Genomic DNA, 18,833 nt, shown 5'->3' on the forward strand with positions numbered 1-18,833 from the left:
GGCTGATGTTCTGGCGTAACAACTCAGCATGCAGAGCGCTTACTCAGGAAATACGAATTAAGTGTACTAGCCCTGCTTAGCTTTGTCAGCCTACCAGATAATGCCTCATAGACATTTGCTTTTGGATCCATGGATTATGCCAACATATGGACATGAATGAAAGAATCACGGGATGAAAAGTACAAAAGGCAAGCATAGATGCAAATCTGTTGCTTGGCGATACTGAAAAGTACATAAGCGGGGGTGAAGCGGGGAGTCTGTACGTGCTTCCTGAATAAATCCAGTAGTTTGTCCAGTGGTACATTCATGCAAAATTGATAAACCTTCTGAAATCAAAGACCAGAAGTCAAACTTGCACAGTACCAGGACAGACCTGAACATCAAAACATCTCTGGCAGTTTTAAAAGCAAAACCATTTTCAGGAATGGGGAAGTTGTTTGCAGGCTAAAACTGCGCTGAGGTGTTGGAGAAAGGCAAAACCTTGTACACCAGCTGCCAAAGGTTGGCAAACCATTATGAAGGACAAGCAGGCATTTCTTGTATTAAAATCCTCTCTCTATACACTTAGTTTCTGCTCTTGGTCATGTAATGGTGACAGATGTGTATAGCTGAGGTCAACTAAATCCTCCTAATCTTATTCAAAGCTCTACTTTTCCACTGTTTTGTCTGGTACATTTAGTTTTTACTCGAGAAATGAATTCTTCCTACGTGCTTTAAAAAAAAAAAAAAAAAGAGGATGAAAGGACAAGGAGAAGAAAAAAGAGCAATGATAGCCTTAGACATGTGGACTGAACACAAGTGACATTTTCTCTTCAGAAAAGATTACGGAGAAAACTCGGCAAGCTTGTGGCATAAAAAACTCCCATAAGAAGCAGACACTGCAGGACGGGGATAAGTTTAAAATTTTACAGATGACCAGAACTGTTATTTTCCTGACAATGAAATGTTTCATTTTGTACTCCTATGCTCATACCATCTTTTGTCTGAGATATATTTTGAGATGCAAGACTTAAGCAGGCAATGAAGCCAACTGTCATTGACCTCCAAACAACTAAGAATTGGACTTAGATCCACATTGTTGATTTCAGACTTCATTATTTTAAAGTCTCAAAGAAAACTGACTTTTTCAATGTGTTGCTGATGATTTTGTTGACTATAACACTTAAGTAGATATGTATTTAACTTCCAGTTAGTATTCCTGACGAGTTTTAGGTAAATCAGATATTTCCTTGACTAATGTTTTCTGTACAAATCTGAAGGCAGAGGAACCTATTAGTTTTTGTGCTTCTGGCTCACATAAGAAATAAAAGCAATTCATTTTATCAAATCGTGATTGGAAAACAGTGCTTCCATAGGCTGCCTTCTACACAGTATGAAGACAATCTGTAAAAAGAGTCATTCTAAAAAGTCAGCATGTTGTAAGATGATATAGATCTCCTTGCATTGCTTAACCTTCAGATTTTTTAATCTCCTTCCTATTTCCATTTGATTCTTCTGAATTTTCTTTTACCCTCCTGTGCTAAAACAGCAAAAACGTAAAACCTGCTGTAAGATTAATTACAGAGAAGGTCTAAATCTAGCAGGGTCAGCAAGCTCCTAGGTGAGCTTTGCTTCTTCATTATTTTTATCATGACTTGGCTGTGTATCATGACATGCATTAGGATACATCCTTTGTTCTAGGAATTCTTCTGAAAAAGTTCTACATTTTCTCTTTACATAGCTTCTGCAGGTGCCATATCAACATCTTTTATAGGTGGGAAATAAAACTGGTATGAAAACTTGGAAGGATTGTGTGTAAAACATGCTTGTCAGCAATCCTAAAGAAAACCTTGATTTGAATAATTATTTTTCTAATGTGTCATGACAGTCTTTAATGACATTGTTAAACTAGAATGCTTTCATTTGGGTTCTTAATATATAGGTAGAAGTTTCAGGTAAAGCTGAACTAAAGGGTATTTTCTGTGCCATAAGCATTTAAAAAAAAGCACAAACTGAGCAAAAGCACTGTAATCAGAAGATCTTTGCTTATGAATGACACAAAGAATCCAGGAAGACAGAACTATTCCAAATTTTGAGATGCGAAGTGCTACATAGTAGGAATAAACCAGGTTGGAAGACCTACTTAGGGGATACTGAGGAAGACTGAATGTCTTACTGAGCAGTATGACTCAGTTAAACCCGGGTTATTAAGGTCAATACAAAGCTAGCTGAATGAAATTTAAGGACCTAAGAAATGGAGAGGCCAGGCTGGATTATAACTGACAATTTTAATAGATAGGACATGGACCACAGCTTTTGCAGACCTCCTACCTCCGTTTTCCTTTTGTTGGAGTCGCTGTTTCATTTTAGGCCTTTTCTCCTGAGCTGCTCTTCTGGGAGATCTGATGTTCCAGTGCACACAAAGTGGAAAATAGAGCAGTGCACCTGCAGTAAGTCTGGGGTATCTGGAAGGCATCTGGTTTATTTTCCCATGAAATGTCTGCAAATTAACTAGACTGGTTTACGTCCCTTTTTGTCCAAGAAAGGAGGAAAGATTTCCTGCCTAGCTGGAGAATCTCAGTTCAAAGGATGCTTCTCACAAAGTGCACCAGTGTAGATACCATTCACTCTTGCTTCTATGCCACAGACATCTCTGAGCCCTGAAACTCCCCTGGCTGGATAGTTCCTGGACTCCCCACCTGAGGAACACCACGGGACAGGAAGAAGAAAAAAGAATGTGGCCCATTCATGGCATGGTATGATCCAGTTCTTGGAAATATATATTAAGTCAATTAAAACTCAAAGAATGAATGACTGAAAAAAACCTTAAAACAACAGATACAGAAGCAATCATAAAAGCTATGCTTGCTCAGCTGGGCTGTTCCTAAACTAGCAATTTGAACTAAGGATTAAAGTTTAGTGAAAACCATAGTCCTTTTTAGATCTCCTTTCCCTCCGTGACTTTAACAAGCCAAATCTCTCCAGCCAATGAAGTTAAAATATACAGGACATGCAGCTCTTTATCTGTCACACCCTGCAAATCACATTTTCCAGCATTAAAGTACTATTCGTTTTGGCTTTTAATTACCTGACTTATCAGCATGTCATATTTCTCCCCCCGTCCCTGCAATAATTACATTCTGAATCAGTGTGACATTCAATATTGACCTTTATTTATGGCTCTCACAAACTGTCGAATGTTTATTTATAAACCATGAAAAGCAGAGTTTGTAAGAATATTGATTCAGCCTATTAGAAAAGCAGTGGCCTGGCATTCTGTGAGTAGAAGTAATCACAGGCAATTACTGGAGACTGCTTTTCACTACTAATTTTGGGTTTAACCTTATAATTGTATTACTGAATTTGTTTCACTTTGTCCATATATCACCAGGTTCCTAGTAAGAAGTCTGATATTAACATAATTTAATAATATTCAGGGGAAGAATGGTTTTAATTGGTTTAAAAAGAGGGAGCTACATAGCCTATGCCACGCAATGAGAAAAGTATCGTAACAACCTTTTTTATTTTGCAATAAATGATAATTAATATTTAAATGCATTAATGAAATAAGTTCTTAGTGGCTGGGTCACAAATCTTTGATGTTTATGCCACTAACAAAATCACTAACTGCTCCTAATGATGCCCCTGAGCTAAGCTTCACTTTACTCCTGGTATAAAAACTACTTTCATTGCCAGTAGCGTGAATTTGCAAGTGTGAAAGGCAAAGTCAAAGTAAGAACAATTCTTCTTGTCCTTATCCCAGTATAAAATGGCAAGAAAGTGGTCAAAATCAGAAAAAGAACAAACCACAAACCAGCCAAACTTAGAGAAAAGCAAAACTAGCAAACAATAACTACAACCTTAGATCTATGTAAATAAAAGTACTCTGCACTCACTTGCTGTTCCTAGTGAGACAGATTCAGTGCAAAAGCCAATGAAGATGTAACTGTCTGCCTGGGATTAAATTGGAGCTCTGAGAAGCAGCGGGGGAATGACAACTAGCTGATGACTGTGGTTTTGGATAGGACTGACCAGTCATACTTCATCATTTGTTTCTTTCTACTAAACTCGTATGTTCTCAGTGTGAATTTAACCAGGTTAAAACATGAAATCAGCACAAGTCAGGCTTGAGAAGTTATGCTCATGAAACATAAAAAAAAGTGCTTTTTTTTTCCTCCTGTTTTCTATAACTTTCAGTGAAAAGTATATGGAAAGAAAATGTTCCCAGGAAAAATTTTCTGTGGGTGGAATGCTATCCTGATGGGATAACACTCTGTCAGGGAAACAGTAGTGTTTGTACCAACTAGTACGGTATTTCTGGCAAATTTGCATCCAGTTCGGGATTTAGACTATCTTTTGAAATACCCTTAGTTTCAGTCTAAATCTTTTCTTGGGAACTAGTTCTATTTTCTACATGCTGTGTTTGGTCCAGAACTCTTTCTTATTTAATGAAAAAGATTCTCCAGTACAGCAAGCTTTTAAAGTGTTGTAATTCAGTTATGAATATATTTGGAAAAAGTATTTCAGGATTCACAAGCTTCTGGAAAGTCATAAAGACCCTCCCTTTTTTTAATTTTAATTGCTTTATCCTCCCCATTTGTTTCTCTGCTCACATTTTCCACCACTCCGTGACAGTTCAAAGAGAGTATTATCATCACTGAGAATGTTTTGTTTACAGTCAGAGAGAATAACTTAGCATTATTTTCTTGTAAAGTATCCAGAGCTCAGACATAGTAAAAGATGCACATGAAAAATATGCACACGTCTTTTCTATCACATTATTGGAAATCACAGCTGGTCAGGAAGGTTTTGTGGTTTTTTGTGTTTTTTTTTTTCTCCAGGAAAAAGTTGAGAAAAAGAAAATACATTAAAAAACATTGACATTTGAATATGCCATATTTTTATGGGGGAAAAGGATAGCACATTTGTCTTCCACCAAATGGTAACAAAGCAGAAAAGCCTATTCTACAGGTTTTTAGGATCTGACAAATTAGCAGAAAAACAGGTGGTAGAAAATTTTACCAGTTATTTCTGAGCTTGTAGCTCAGAAAGTCCATAAACATCTACTAGTTATAGCTTAAGAAAGTATACTAGATGAGAAGCTCTGCTCCTGTACTGACCTTTAAACTGCTGGGCATTGAGGTAAAAATCAACTAACAGACCTCTGGTGTGCCCAAAATGGCAGTTCTTATGTTATATATTGAATATTACATACTGAAGCTGCGTCAGGCGAAGTTCAGACTGGACATTAAGAAAAGGTTCTTCACCGAGAGGGTGGTTGGTCACTGGAACAGGCTCCCCAGGGAAGTGGTCACAGCACCAAGCCTGTCAGAGTTCAAGGAGCATCTGGACGATGCTTTTAGTCACATAGTTTAGTTTTAGGTAGTCTTGCAAGGAGCAGGGAGTTGGACTGAGTAATCCCTATGGGTCCCTTCCAACTTGAGGTATTGTACAATTCTTCTATATTAATGAATAAATAGGTTCATTTTTCTCACTTTAAGAAATACTGTAATTACTTTTTGCTCATATGCATACCCAGCTTTACAAAGCATATATAGAATTTAGTGAGCTGAAGTCTACTCAAGCCAGTGGAAATATACTTCATTCAGTGGAGATTTAACAAGCTCTTAGCAACGTAGTCTGACAAATTTTTAATGCATTAGTATGAGAAATAAAAAGATTTTAAAATATCTGAAAATTTAAAAGTGCAATTGAACTTTGAGATTATGAAAATATTGTTCCAGTAAAACTGCACAACTTGAGATAGATGCAATGCAACTATGTCTGCTTACAATTGAAATATATTAGAAAAAATTACAAAAAAAAGACATGTCCTAACCACACTCCCTCCCCATTTATCTAAATGGGACTTATCTAAATTATAATCACACTGACATAAGCAAATTGCAAAATAATATTGTAAGAGGAAAATGTTTGCGATGTGTTGCCCATTTTGAGTGTGCTTGAGTGCGTACTTCATTGGAAAAAGAGGGGAGTATAGCTCCTTTGCAAGGAACACACTGACTGCATCATCTTCAGTCAGCACCAACATTATACCCTCTCTGAAGAGAAATCTTCAGAAAAGATGTGTCCCTCACACTAGATAGGGAACAAATCCTTTTGAGTGTGTGACCCACCAACTCCTTTAGAGAAATGGGCCAGAAGAGGTTGAGAAAGTAAACTGAAGGCCCAAAGGAGATGTTGTTACCAACTTTCCCATTAATAAATCTCTTTCTCACGGTGTTTAAGGTGTAGGCTTAACATTTTTCTATGTGAGTGGCCTTTGATAGTAGCAGTTCAGTGAGATAATGGGTCCACAAATAGAAAGCAAAAAATCTTTTTAGCTTCTGATGTTGCAGCTAGGAGATCCCCCCCTGTTCCTAGTCAATGCAGACAACGGACAAAGATTTCTGTAAAAGAACTGCAACAGTTCTTCTTTTAATTTGCTCCTTTTTTCATTTCTCTTGACTTGCCCAGATGTGGCATTCTTATCACAGAATCTCTCAGTATTAGAGTACAAAGAAAATGAAATACGTGCTGAATCTGGATGACTTCCAAAACAGTAATAAAAAATATTTACCTGCCTCTTTTTTGGTTGCAAAGTTATGTGCTAACTCTAAAGAATGGTTGCAGTCTTTTAAAATGATGTTTAAAGAAAAGGATTTATCATTTTCTACAGTAGATAGACCAGCATAAAAATCCACAGTTATCATACGATCAAGAAAGCTTGGATCGCAGAGTAATCACAGCCTTTCCACAGGATATTTACTTATCTTGAACATTTGGTGTCACTTGGGGTTCTTTGCATCTGCCTCACCAGGCTGCATAGGACACAAGTCCCTAAACCCAGCAATTGTTTACCATTTGCCGTGGATACAAATATAGCCACCGAGATTTTAATACCAAAGTCAGTGTTGCAATCAAAGCATATTCTACATTTAAGTAAAAATGTTAATTTCTTTAATATTTTAATTGGATCATAGGATAATGATCCTAAACAAGCATGGCCAGCAGGTTGAGGGAGGTCGTTCTCCCCCTCTACTCCGCTCTGGTGAGACCCCACCTGCAGTACTGCGTCCAGCTCTGGGGTCCTCAGGATGGGAGAGACATGGACCTGTTGGAGCGGGTCCAGAGGAGGGCCATGAAAGTGGTCAGAGGGATGGAATACCTCGCCTATGAAGACAGGCTGAGACAGTTGGGGTTGTTCAGCCTGGAGAAGAGAAGGCTCCGGGGAGACCTGATTGCAGCATTTCAGTACTGAAAGGGGGCTCATAGGAAAGATGGGGTCAGACTTGTTAGTAGGGCCTGTTGTGATAGGACAAGGGGTGATGGTTTTAAATTAGAAGAGGGTAGATTTAGACTAGATATAAGGAAGAAATTCTTTACAATGAGGGTGGTGAAACACTGGAACAGGTTGCCCAAAGAGGTGGTAGATGCCCCATCCCTGGAAACATTCAAGGCCAGGTTGGACGGGGCTCTGAGCAACCTGATTTAGTTAAAGATGTCCCTGCTCACTGCAGGGGGGTTGGACTAGATGACCTTTAAGGGTGCCTTCCAACCCAAACCATTCTATGATTCCATGATAATTCGAGTTGGAAACGCACTCAGGAGATCTCTAGTCCAACATGCTTCTCAAAGCAGAGTCAGCTTTGAGGGTCATCTCAAAGGGCTTCGTACAATCAGGACCTCCATAGATGGAGCCTGTGCAGCTCTCTGGGCAACTGATCCACTGCTTGATCATCCTCATGGTGAAGCTTCTCCTTATATCCAGTCTGAACTGGCCTTTGTTTCAACTCATGCCCATCATATCCCACCATGCCCCGCTGTGAAGAGCTTTGCTGCATCTCCTTGATGACCTCTCTACAGGCACCAGGAGCTCCTGCTAGGTGCCCCTGAAGTCACGTCTTCTCCTAGCTGAACAAGCCCCAGTCCCACAGCCTTTCCTCACCGGGCAAGTAATCCAGTCCTGATCATGCTGGTGGCCTCCACTGAACATACTTCAGTTTGTCAATGTCTTTCTTGTATGGGAAGGGCCCAAAACTGAACACAGTATTCTAGATGTAGTGTAATAGAACATCACTATTTATGTATATATAAAGCAAACAATCTATACTGTATCTTGCACCAACCACTTTTAAAGATTTTTTTAAGTGTTGCTTTCATGTTAAAAGAACAAAACAGAAGCATTATTGAGCTATTGTTATCATCTTCAAGTGACACTAGAAAAAGGCTCACTATGATTACAGAGCTAGTAGTTCTCATTATAGGATCATAGGATCATTTAGCAATCCTGTGATAAACCCTGTTCTTGAAAGGGCTTATGTGCCCAAAACACAGCAGGCAAGATGAAAACATTTCCTGGGTACGTGAGAGGGGAGACACCTGCACGTTCTGTACAGTCACGTACATACACAGGGAATGTGACATCTCAGCAGACAATTCATACCTTAATCTGTTTGGGATTCACAAATTGCACATCTATTACATGAATTACACAGCTTACTCCCTACAGCCTGATCCAGTCAACGCAGCAAGACCTAACGCCTACCGACAACAGTGACATCAGAGCTCGGCACTTACACTTAAAACCTGACCCACAGGGACATCACTGCTCTTCAGAGGAAATCTGGGGCTGCAGATACATGCTTTCTGCACACTTGGAGGCTAAACAGCCATATCTGCCCCCAGCCAGACTAGGCGGGCTGGGATTTCATGCCAATGCCCTGCCACTATTCAGAAAGGACTGCAAGAATTGACAGTGCCAGAAAAAAAGGGAAAGCAATCCTGTAGCCCAGGAAGGCACTTGGAGGAAGAGACCTTAGTTCTAGCTGAGTAACCAGGATCATGTATTTCATTCACCAACTTTTAAGTGCAAAATGACCCTTTCCTCCCACGCAGTCTCCTAGGCACAAAATCAGGCTCTCACTTGATGACTACCTCTCTGGCTTCATGGCTTCTGAATTCGTAATTACAAAGTACCACATCATACAGGATAAAAAAAGTTTAGAAGCCTCATCTTGTTGAGCGCTTGAATTGCAGTCTACTGTACAATATATCAGCTCTACCTCACCTTCTGGCTGTGATTTGAATGAAGCAAGTGAGCCAGTCCTCTTGAGGAAAAGGAATGGCTTAGGCTTGTAAATGCAAGAAAGTATTGCATGGGGCAAGCATCAAAATCATGCTTGTACTTATTGTTCAGAAGCGAGTATTTGGGCATTTCAAGTGGATCTCACTAGAGCATTTCAGAATTCAGAATATAGTTAAGGTCCAAATACACTACGAGGACTGTGAAATAGCTAGATTGCAGAACAAGTATCTAGCCGGAACAGCAATTCAGAAAAATATACCCAAGTTTGAAATGCTGTATAAGAGAAAGTCATTCAGGCACATTTCTGGTACCCAGATGGGTTATTTTTGTGTGTGGTTTTTCTTACATAGCTTTAATTACGTTAAGCCCTCAAGGATTATAATCGTCATAAATATTTGCATAGATAAATAATTAAAACTAAAATAAATGTGAGTCAAACCGTCCTTTGGGAACGCTCAAGCTCCAGAGGTGTCACTATTCGTCTATTTTCTCATCAAAAACATGACTAGACATCTCTAACAAAATCCATCACCCAGTTGCATGATGAATGAATGCTGTGAGGGCTGTACTGCCCTAATGAACAGCAGCATAAATTTGCTTGAAACATTTAAATTCTGATCATAATCATCATCTTTTATATACGTAACCAGTTTTGAATTGCTAATGACAATCACTACCATGCTATAACATTGATATATATTGGTATTTCATTGTGTCCTAAGCACAGAGAAATGCTTTCCAGTCAGTATTGCCTTAATATCTCCAGAAGGAATTAAAACCAACTGTTGCCCCTATTTATAAACTTAGGATGGGTATATCAGTAGACGTAAAAAAACAACCAACCAACCCGCCCACCCTTCCCCCTTAAAAAAAAAAAAAAAAGTGCACAATCACATTTCAATTGTCTAGCAAGTTTGAAAAAAATCCAAGCTTAAACAACCCCTGATTTTAGATTACCTTGGATACTCTGTTTGCAACTTCTCTGCCTACTGTCAGCCCCTGAACAAAGGTCCGTGCAGCAATGAATGCTCTAGTCACTTGAACCTTCAGCTTCCTGGGTACATCTCCAAACGGCTTCAGCTGGTCTGTGTACTTGCTTACACACTCCAGGTAGTCCTCAGTGAAATGGTACTGGGGGTTTATGAGCTGGAACATCCGCTCCAACAGCCGAGCCCAGAAATCATTCAGCATTTCCTCCAAGTTCACATTGCCTCCTGTGTAATACCTCTTCAGCTCTGTGAAGAGGTCCTGGAACACCTCCGAGTTCTGCATGTACAGCATGCCGTACGTCCGGACAAACATGTCGTTTAAGGATCTTTCTGCATTCTCCAGAAGTTCTCGGAAAAATTCTGCAGGGAAAACAAGAAGGTGTTAACGGATATATTAGTAAGGTACAAAGGGTTTTCTGATTGCATTCCTATGTTACCATTACTAAAGTTTGTCTTATTGTGTTGGTACCATGGCATTTTACTAGTGAAATTAATCTATTTGGATAGGAAATTGCTTTATTTAGAAGTAAAGAAGAATAGAGTATAACCTGAATTCCCCAACAAGGTAGAAGGATGTAGAACCTATAATGCTGAACATGAAAGACCCATTTAAAAGAGCTTCAGGGAGGCAGTTCCACTTCTTCTTCACATACTATCTGAACACAGCAATCCCCGTCCCTTGCAATATCCTCCATAGCCACTATAGTAAATCATCTAAGTTAAAAGTGAAGTCACTAATATGATGATTTAACTAAAAATTTAATAATTTTAGAATAGCTAGATAACAATAAGTTCCACTTTGCTGAAGTTCTTACAATGTAGAAGAACACCATGGAAATAAATCTGAAAATTTATTTGCAAATATTCTTGAAGAGAACTTGAAGGAGACCTGAGTGGAAATGAGCTGAATCCCTCTTAAAAGTATTATGTGTCTAGGTAATACTAAGAAAACGTTAGGATTTTCAATAATTTGCTGCTCTGCTGCTGAACAGTACTAGAACCCTCCACTGATCATGTCACAGTCAGCCTAGTAATTACAGTTTGTGCTAGTCGTTGGGTTTGGAACAGCAGACCTTACATTTTTTTGAAAGCATTTCAGACTTTACTGCTTCTGTGCCTTTTATCTACTCAGGCTCAAACCATAACCTATTTCTAAATTTTGGCCTGTGGAATTTACTCTTACTGGAAACCAAGCCCATGGGATACAGTGGAAATACGTAATAATCTCTTCTGTTAAGATCCTTTAACTGCCATATGATGCTTAGGTTTTCCCAAGAAATTCACTAAGCATGTACAGTAGCTCTTTAAGCACATCTGACAAAAGCAGGCATAGCTTCTCCTGGTTTTTAGAAGATCCCATCTTCCCACAGGGTCTACTTGTCAGCCTTCTTAAACCTCCTTTGGAAAAGAATTCAGTGGCTGCTGTGGCCTGTAAATGCGGCACTGCAGACAGCAAGGCAGAGATGGCAACACCTCTGGCAAAACACATATATTTGCTGCAATTAAATGATTCACACTTATGCAGGAGTCATCATGCAGCCAACTCTGGGATATCAGACTCTAAATATGCAGTCATTGCCCAGAGACACATCTGCATGTGCTAACTGCAGGGACGTGCTGACTTCTCACAGTCTTGGCTAATGCTATAATGTGAATACTCTTTGAACATAGGGCCCTGCTGCACCTACAGTGACTCATAAAAATGCAGAACCACCGAAATGCTAAAGACAGGATGGCAACTAAGACTATGTAAGAAAAAATCTACACTAAATTTGAGGATTTGCAACTGTGATGAGCTGAAAGCAGAATCCACTGAACACTGTTGACCAGTCTACAAGGACTCAGTAAGAAAAGAGCCTCTTCTTTTTGGCAGAAATTGTGCAGAGCTGCAGTCTTTGATCTCCCAGATAACTGCAAAGGAGTTATCATGAAAATGTATACACAGAACACTGAGAACTCGCTACATCAAAGCATTTATTAAAAGGAAAATATATTATAATAAATGTATCAATGTCTAAACTGTCATTAAAACCACAGCCTTTCATATGGAATGAACTCCATCTGGAAAAGAATATGCTTTTGCCAAATAGTTTATGTAGGGAAAACCAAAACCAAAAACAAAAACAAACCAACAAAAAACAAACAACCCTCCAAAACCCCCAAACAAACAAAAAAACAAACCACAAAATGCACAACCAAAGAGAAACCCTTGTAATTCTTTGTTGCCAAATAGAATAACTTGAGGTCCACAACATACAGCCATCTTTGTTGTTTTTCCAAATTATCCACTAATTCTGACAAAGCTGTTTTTCACTGCTAACCCTGACTTGGTGGCATCCTTGATGTCTGAATCATCCTGATTACTATTTTATACATTCAGCATTTCTTCTTCTAAGAAATAATGCACACTGGATGTACTGCTGAATACATCTAGCTCTCTAGTCATACAGTCTCAAAGGCAAAAAGATGGCAGAGAACTTGGGGCTCAAATTAAAATTTATTTTAAGGTTGAAGCCAGGCTTTCAGACCAGTGCAACTGAATGACAACTGGGAAAGACAATCACGAAAGCAGTGAGTCCAGGCCCCTCGACTTCTCTCCCATAAAGCTTTATGTGCTGGGGGGCTGCTGTAAGCAATTCACATGCTGGCTGCTCCCAATCCATAGCTATACTGGGAATCCCCCTATTTATCTTAAAAGAACGTGCCATTGCAGAAGTCAGTCATAGCAAAACATAACCAAATTTGCTGACAGTTCCTCTTGTCTGAGACTGTTAGCCTACTATTGCTTTGTGCGGGGGGATTATTTAGCAATCTCACAGTCAGTTTGTTGGAAGCCAATCAAACTTTTCAGGGAGGGGTAGACATTTATTCTGTGTTCGTACAGCAACTAGCGCAATGTGGTCCATGCTAGTTGCAATCTTTATTTATACTGCAGTACAAACACTATCAGTAACTCCACAAGCTTAAATTTCATGCCAGTCCAAAAGTGACACCATACATATGCATTCTGTAGGAGAGCTAATGTCCTCTAAATAGCAGTACATTTATTTAATTTTCAGTCTTCTCATAGGTCTTTAGTCTGAGAGCTATTGCTTAGAGTAAGTTATTATGCCATTAAAAAGTTAGACCATTAGTCTTCCGTACGCTTTGATACAAAAGACAGTTAGTTTAAGAGAGTTATCTGCATCAGTAACCCTATGCAGTATCAGGATAATAAAGCAGCAACAACTACAAAATTGGATACCTTTTTAGTTCCAGAGAGAAAGAGTTCTCCCCTGTTGTACTAATTAGAAAAATTCTCAATCAACTCCCGTCCAGCAAAATGAATGCTGCTGTGAAGGATCACTTGCTTTTTTAGCCTGCAAATCTTCCATACATCAAGAAGGTAGTCTGCTTTGGGATGCTTATGTACATAAACTGTGTCCTGGCATAACTGGGTACTTGTCCAGTTACATGAGGAGAAACTGTACTTGCTTCTGCAAAGGTTGAATTTTTCCATGGTCTTCACTGTAATTTAAAGATTTTATGTTCATTGCAAAGATGATATTTCATCAACTTGCAGGTAGCTTTTGAAAAATAATGTAATATTTCAGCTAAAAGTAAAAGAACGAAGATGAGACAGACATTAGTCATGTTGCTTAATGTGCTTCTGGAAGGCACTCAAGTACTAGGGTGGGAGAGGAGAATCTATATAAGACAGAGCTGTGCAGTGTTTTAAAATATATATCTTGTGAATTTTTTTGCTGCCAAAATAGGCTGTCATGAGCAGTGTTAATGCTGGAAATAATTTTTCCTAATTTTAAGTCGTGATTCATTTATATGACAGAATATGTCCTGGGTATGTCTTATGGTGCAAGCTCGTTTTTATACAGCTTTCATTTATTAGCCAGAGGGTCTCAGGAAGCCTGTTCGGTTCTGCTTATGAGGTAGCTGGAAAGGATAAGGTCTAAGGCACACTGAGCTACTGAAAAGAGGGAGAGAAGACTGCTATTTCAAACCATTACATGCTCTATATAGGCTTAAATGGTGGGCTTCCAGTCAATGCATAACGCTGAAGCTAGTTTTCATTTTTAAACATTATTTGTAAATTTAGGATGCAAGATAGACAATAACAGTCTCTGCAAATGAAGTCCAAATTGTTTTAAAATGTTTTGTCTATGATAAAACAACTCAGTTACAAAGTGAAAGGACATAATGCATTGCTAGAGTCTCTTACTGAATGGTAGGTACTGCTCTCATTAAAAACAGGGTCTTGTTAGCTCTCATGCTACCTTGTCAACGGAAAGCTATTTTAACGTCCGTAATCTAGTGTCATAATGCAATTCAACCTGGGAGCTAGCCTAATTCCAAAGTGATGACTAGTTGTCACCCTAAGTCAGTGGATCAGGATTGGGGATAATATTGCAGCATGACATGATGTAATAACTGCCTTCAACAAAATATAATCACAACAATCTAGAGCCAGTTATTAGGTAAACAAAGTTGTATTATGTTGGATGTATGTTCTGTGATCGTTCCCAGCCCGATAAATTCCCTTGCGTTTTCCTTTCCACCTGTAATTTAAGCAAAACCAACATCTGATGCGACAAGATGTGAAGCTAGAAACAGTTTGTTGTCCGATTCCCCAAACCAAAAAGATATGCATGAGCTTTAAGACCAAAAAGACCAAAAGGAAATTTCATTTAATTACCATATATTCTGCTCAGCTTTGCTTTTTAGCAGAACTTGAGATCTGAATGCTGTACTATGGTGCATCTGATACGCTGGACCTGCAATCTCACTACTACTCGAGAAAAAACAGCACAGCTACACAGAAGTCTTCAGAGGTTCTAGACAGGGATATACGTCTGATTTCACATCAGCCTTTACGGAAAACATTGCTCAGGGTGGCATACTGATTTCATCCATCACTGACTAGCACCAACCAAACCATACAGGCAGTTCCCCATTATAGCCTAGCTTCAAAGAGCTCTCAGGATTTAGACATACAAATTCTAGTGACCTACCACTTACTGTGAAGATGTGCATGCCTCTACACCCTATGTGGACTTTAGGTACCTAATTTCATTTCACATCTTCAAACTTCCCAGTCCTGTTAATGCTGATGGTAAGAAGGATATTAGAATTCATGTAAGCAGACTGTCTTACTGGACGGAAAGGTTCTCTGAGGGTTCTTTAGGTACAGATACATTCATGACACACATCAATAGCAGCCTTTTTTTTTTTTTCTCCACTGCCCTATTCCTGTCTGTCTGTCTGTGTTCATGAAGTCATTCATGAAAAAAAAATATTTTGGTGAACTCTTCATCTTTTTGCAGGATTCTTGCAAAGGCTTTGTTTTTCTTTTTTTTTTACCTTTATAGATATTCCACAATGGTACCAATTATTGAAAGTGGTGATTTATCTTAAGGAAATTCAAGTGAAATCAACCTCTGTGGTTTCTATGCTTTTTCATTTTCCAGATGGTTTTTTTAGGTTTCCAGAGACTTTCTTCCGACAATAACTAACCTTACAGAACAAAAAGAACTCAATTTAACTTCCTGATTGAGAAAAAATTGCTGTAAGGAGAATAGCTACAGCAAATGATTTTTTTTCCTATTTTTGACATTACATTAGTATTTATATTCAACAGTGAACAAGTTGTATGCATAAGGCTACCAGTGCATTGGTATTACTTCTTAGTGAGCCTGAATAACTAATTTTAAAATTCCCTTATAGATTTGACCTTTCGAAACACTCAACAGTCACAAGTGGGAAACAAATTTCAACTCCCATTAGGAACAACAAAAGCTGCAGTGTGATGTTGAAAATTGCTCTCCGTTTTTAATTCATTTTGAATATATACACATTGCATTTACAGCTAAGAAATACAAGTCAGATAATTAAATGTGTCCTATAATTACAAATTTCAGAACAGGTGATTTACATCCTCTACTTATGTCTTGGGTAATATCACCTGGGGGTGAAATGATTTAGCTGTTAATGGATATCAATACCTTTCTAGAATGTCCTATACCTGTAAATATCATGACATTACGAAATCTTTTGTACGCTACTAAATTTTTCAGAAGCCAGTGCAGTCTCAAAGGTTGTGAGCAAAGCTGAGGGTCACTCCCCTCTTTAATCCTTCCATTTCTCAGACTACTGCAGGACTTGATCACAGAAGACAATTCACTGGGATCTTCTTCCCTGCCTCCTGTCCAGAGTCCATGACTTCTTCTCCCTTATGGGTCAGGCTGTTGCAAGGAAGGAAGGAGACCCAGGGGAAGGGGAGACCACTGAGGCTCCATCCTTAACCCTCCGCACTGTGGAGCATGGACACAACGCAAACAGCGCTGTCCTGCACTAAAATGAGGGACACGAGGATGGGGAAGAGACACAAACACATCTATCATGGGCTGCGTTGGACAGGTTAGATCAGGTGCAGGCAAGCGGAAAAAAAGCTAGGCTGATCTTTATACATCCAATGCCATTATCACAATGGGAACCTAATCTGACAAAGAATTTAAGGCATTATTTAATGCCAATGTACAAAGAACTTCTTGCACAAGTGAACAATAACATAGAGTTAAAGGATCTGTCATCTACTCAGAGCTGATTACATGCACTGGTAAAGGCCTAGAAGACTTTATTCTGCAATGCTGAAATCAATGAGAACATTATCAACAACTTCAGGGGATGCAGGTGCAACCTTTAAACACTAAACTTATTGTTTCTTCACTGCAAAAGGTCATTTACTAGCACTTGAGTATGTCTAAAGGGGAGACTCAATCCTACCATTGATTCTATGCAGACAAACCTGCAACAGGTGAAACACAGCACTTTCACATGAGAACAATTAAATTAGATATTAACACATACTTTTTGAAATCTTTACTGCTCTCTAGAATCTCAATGCGTATCCTGTTGCATCTGGTACTTTATACTGATGATGTATCCTTTATTATAAATATGAAACCTAAAATTCCCAAGATCCCCTCAAAGAATTCATTGAACTTATAACAATAACCAAGAAAGAAAGTGCTAAGAATAAAAACAAAGCAATGAGATAGCTTTACACATAATTTATATAAACACCAATAACTGTCCCTGAAGGTTCTATTTTCATTATCAAGTGGAAAACGCCTAAGTGAAGTACTCATAAAATGTAAGCAAAATGTTACATGGCATCAGAAGGCGACATTCTAGAATATTTATGAATGGGCATTTAAACGCCTACAGCAGTAGTACTGTCATGAATATCCATGACCAAAGAGAGACATGTAGCATTTCATGGATATCTGTGGATTTCAGAATGATGAATTTTACATCATATGTTCATAAAAATGCATAATGCCTCATGAAACATTCATGAGTCACCACAGTTTCTTCTGAAAAACATTTAAAGCTTTCATGAAAATGATATTAACAATACATAAACTATGGGACTCAGTGCAACAATTGTTTTAAAATATAGAGACTGTTCTGTTTTTCCCTACGCACCACTAGAGGCTATTAAATATCCAGTTCAATAGTTAAGGAGATTTACCATCTAACATTTTGTACGAAAATTCTTTGACGTGCCTATAATCTATAACAATCTTTTAGACATATTAAAAGCTTGTTGACTTTTAAACACAGGGAAGCGTAAGGTGGACCAGAAGACATAGGGGAAAATTAACAACAAACTGCCTTGCTACAAAACAGATAAAACTGATTTAAGCCAGAATAAATTATATATTCTGTCCAAAGAAGAGAAAAAAAAAAAATTAGGCAGTTTTTGGACAAACAGGTCCCAAACCAGAGGCAGTATTTGCTGTCACTAGCCTCGGTCCTGTGGTGTTGAGAGGTCGGGTGGTGTGCTGGGGAGGAAGGTGGCACTGAAGCCCCTGCACATCTTCATGCCCGTTCTCAGAGTAGACAGCTTGAATTGAGTAAGGGCAGGAGTCATTTATCTGGAAGGAGGCTCTGGCTGGCTGGAGGAAAACACTGAAATCTTCACTGACTTTTATTTCCAACGTGGTGATTAACCACAACCTGACAGCAGCAACACTTTGGAACTGGGCTGCTGTCCTGGTTTCAGCTGGGATAGAGTTAATTGTCTTCCTAGTAGCTGGTACAGTGCTATGTTTTTGAGTTAGGTATGAGAAAATGTTGATAACACACTGATGTTTTCAGTTGTTGCTCAGTAGTGTTTAGACCAAGTCAAGGATTTTTCAGCTTCTCATGCCCAGCCAGCGAGAAAGCTGGAGGGACACAAGAAGTTGGCACAGGACACAGCCAGGGCAGCTGACCCCAACTGGCCAAAGGGGTATTCCATGCCATGGGACGTCATGCCCAGTATATAAACTGGGGGGACTGGCGGCGGGGGGATCGCCGCTTGGGGACTAACTGGGCATCGGTCGGCAAGTGGTGAGCAATTGCACTGTGCATCACCTGTATATTCCAAGCCTTTTATTATTACTGCTGTCATTTTATTAGTGTTATCATTATCAGTTTCTTCTTTTCTGTTCTATTAAACCGTTCTTATCTCAACCCACAAGTTTTACTTCTTTTCCCAATTTTCTCCCCCATCCCACTGGGTGGGGGTGAGTGAGAGAGCAGCTTCGTGGTGCTTAGTTGCTGCCTGGGGTTAAACCACAACAGCTTCGGAGGCAGAAATCTCAACCTGGATTTAGGCACATATGGGACTGAGGAGGGCTTCTTTGCCTCTTTTAGAATAGTGTCTTTTTTTGTTTCTTCCTCCCATTTTAAACAAAATAGACTACTGTGAAGAGCTGTCATTGAGGAGTTTGAAA

The 18,833-nt window shown here is 39.1% G+C and overlaps 1 protein-coding gene across 1 annotated transcript in view; it reads right to left on the reverse strand.

Annotated features, from left to right (window-relative positions):
• GPC6 (glypican 6) overlaps positions 1-18,833 on the reverse strand; it is a 771,476-nt gene that overhangs the window by 338,754 nt on the left and 413,889 nt on the right. The window contains exon 3 of the mRNA XM_075045977.1: positions 10,025-10,416. Coding sequence (XP_074902078.1) covers positions 10,025-10,416 — 392 coding nt within the window. The remainder of the gene's footprint in view (positions 1-10,024; positions 10,417-18,833) is intronic.

The sequence above is a fragment of the Buteo buteo genome, chromosome 14, assembly GCF_964188355.1.
Source record: "Buteo buteo chromosome 14, bButBut1.hap1.1, whole genome shotgun sequence".
In the NCBI taxonomy this organism is placed as follows: domain Eukaryota; kingdom Metazoa; phylum Chordata; class Aves; order Accipitriformes; family Accipitridae; genus Buteo; species Buteo buteo.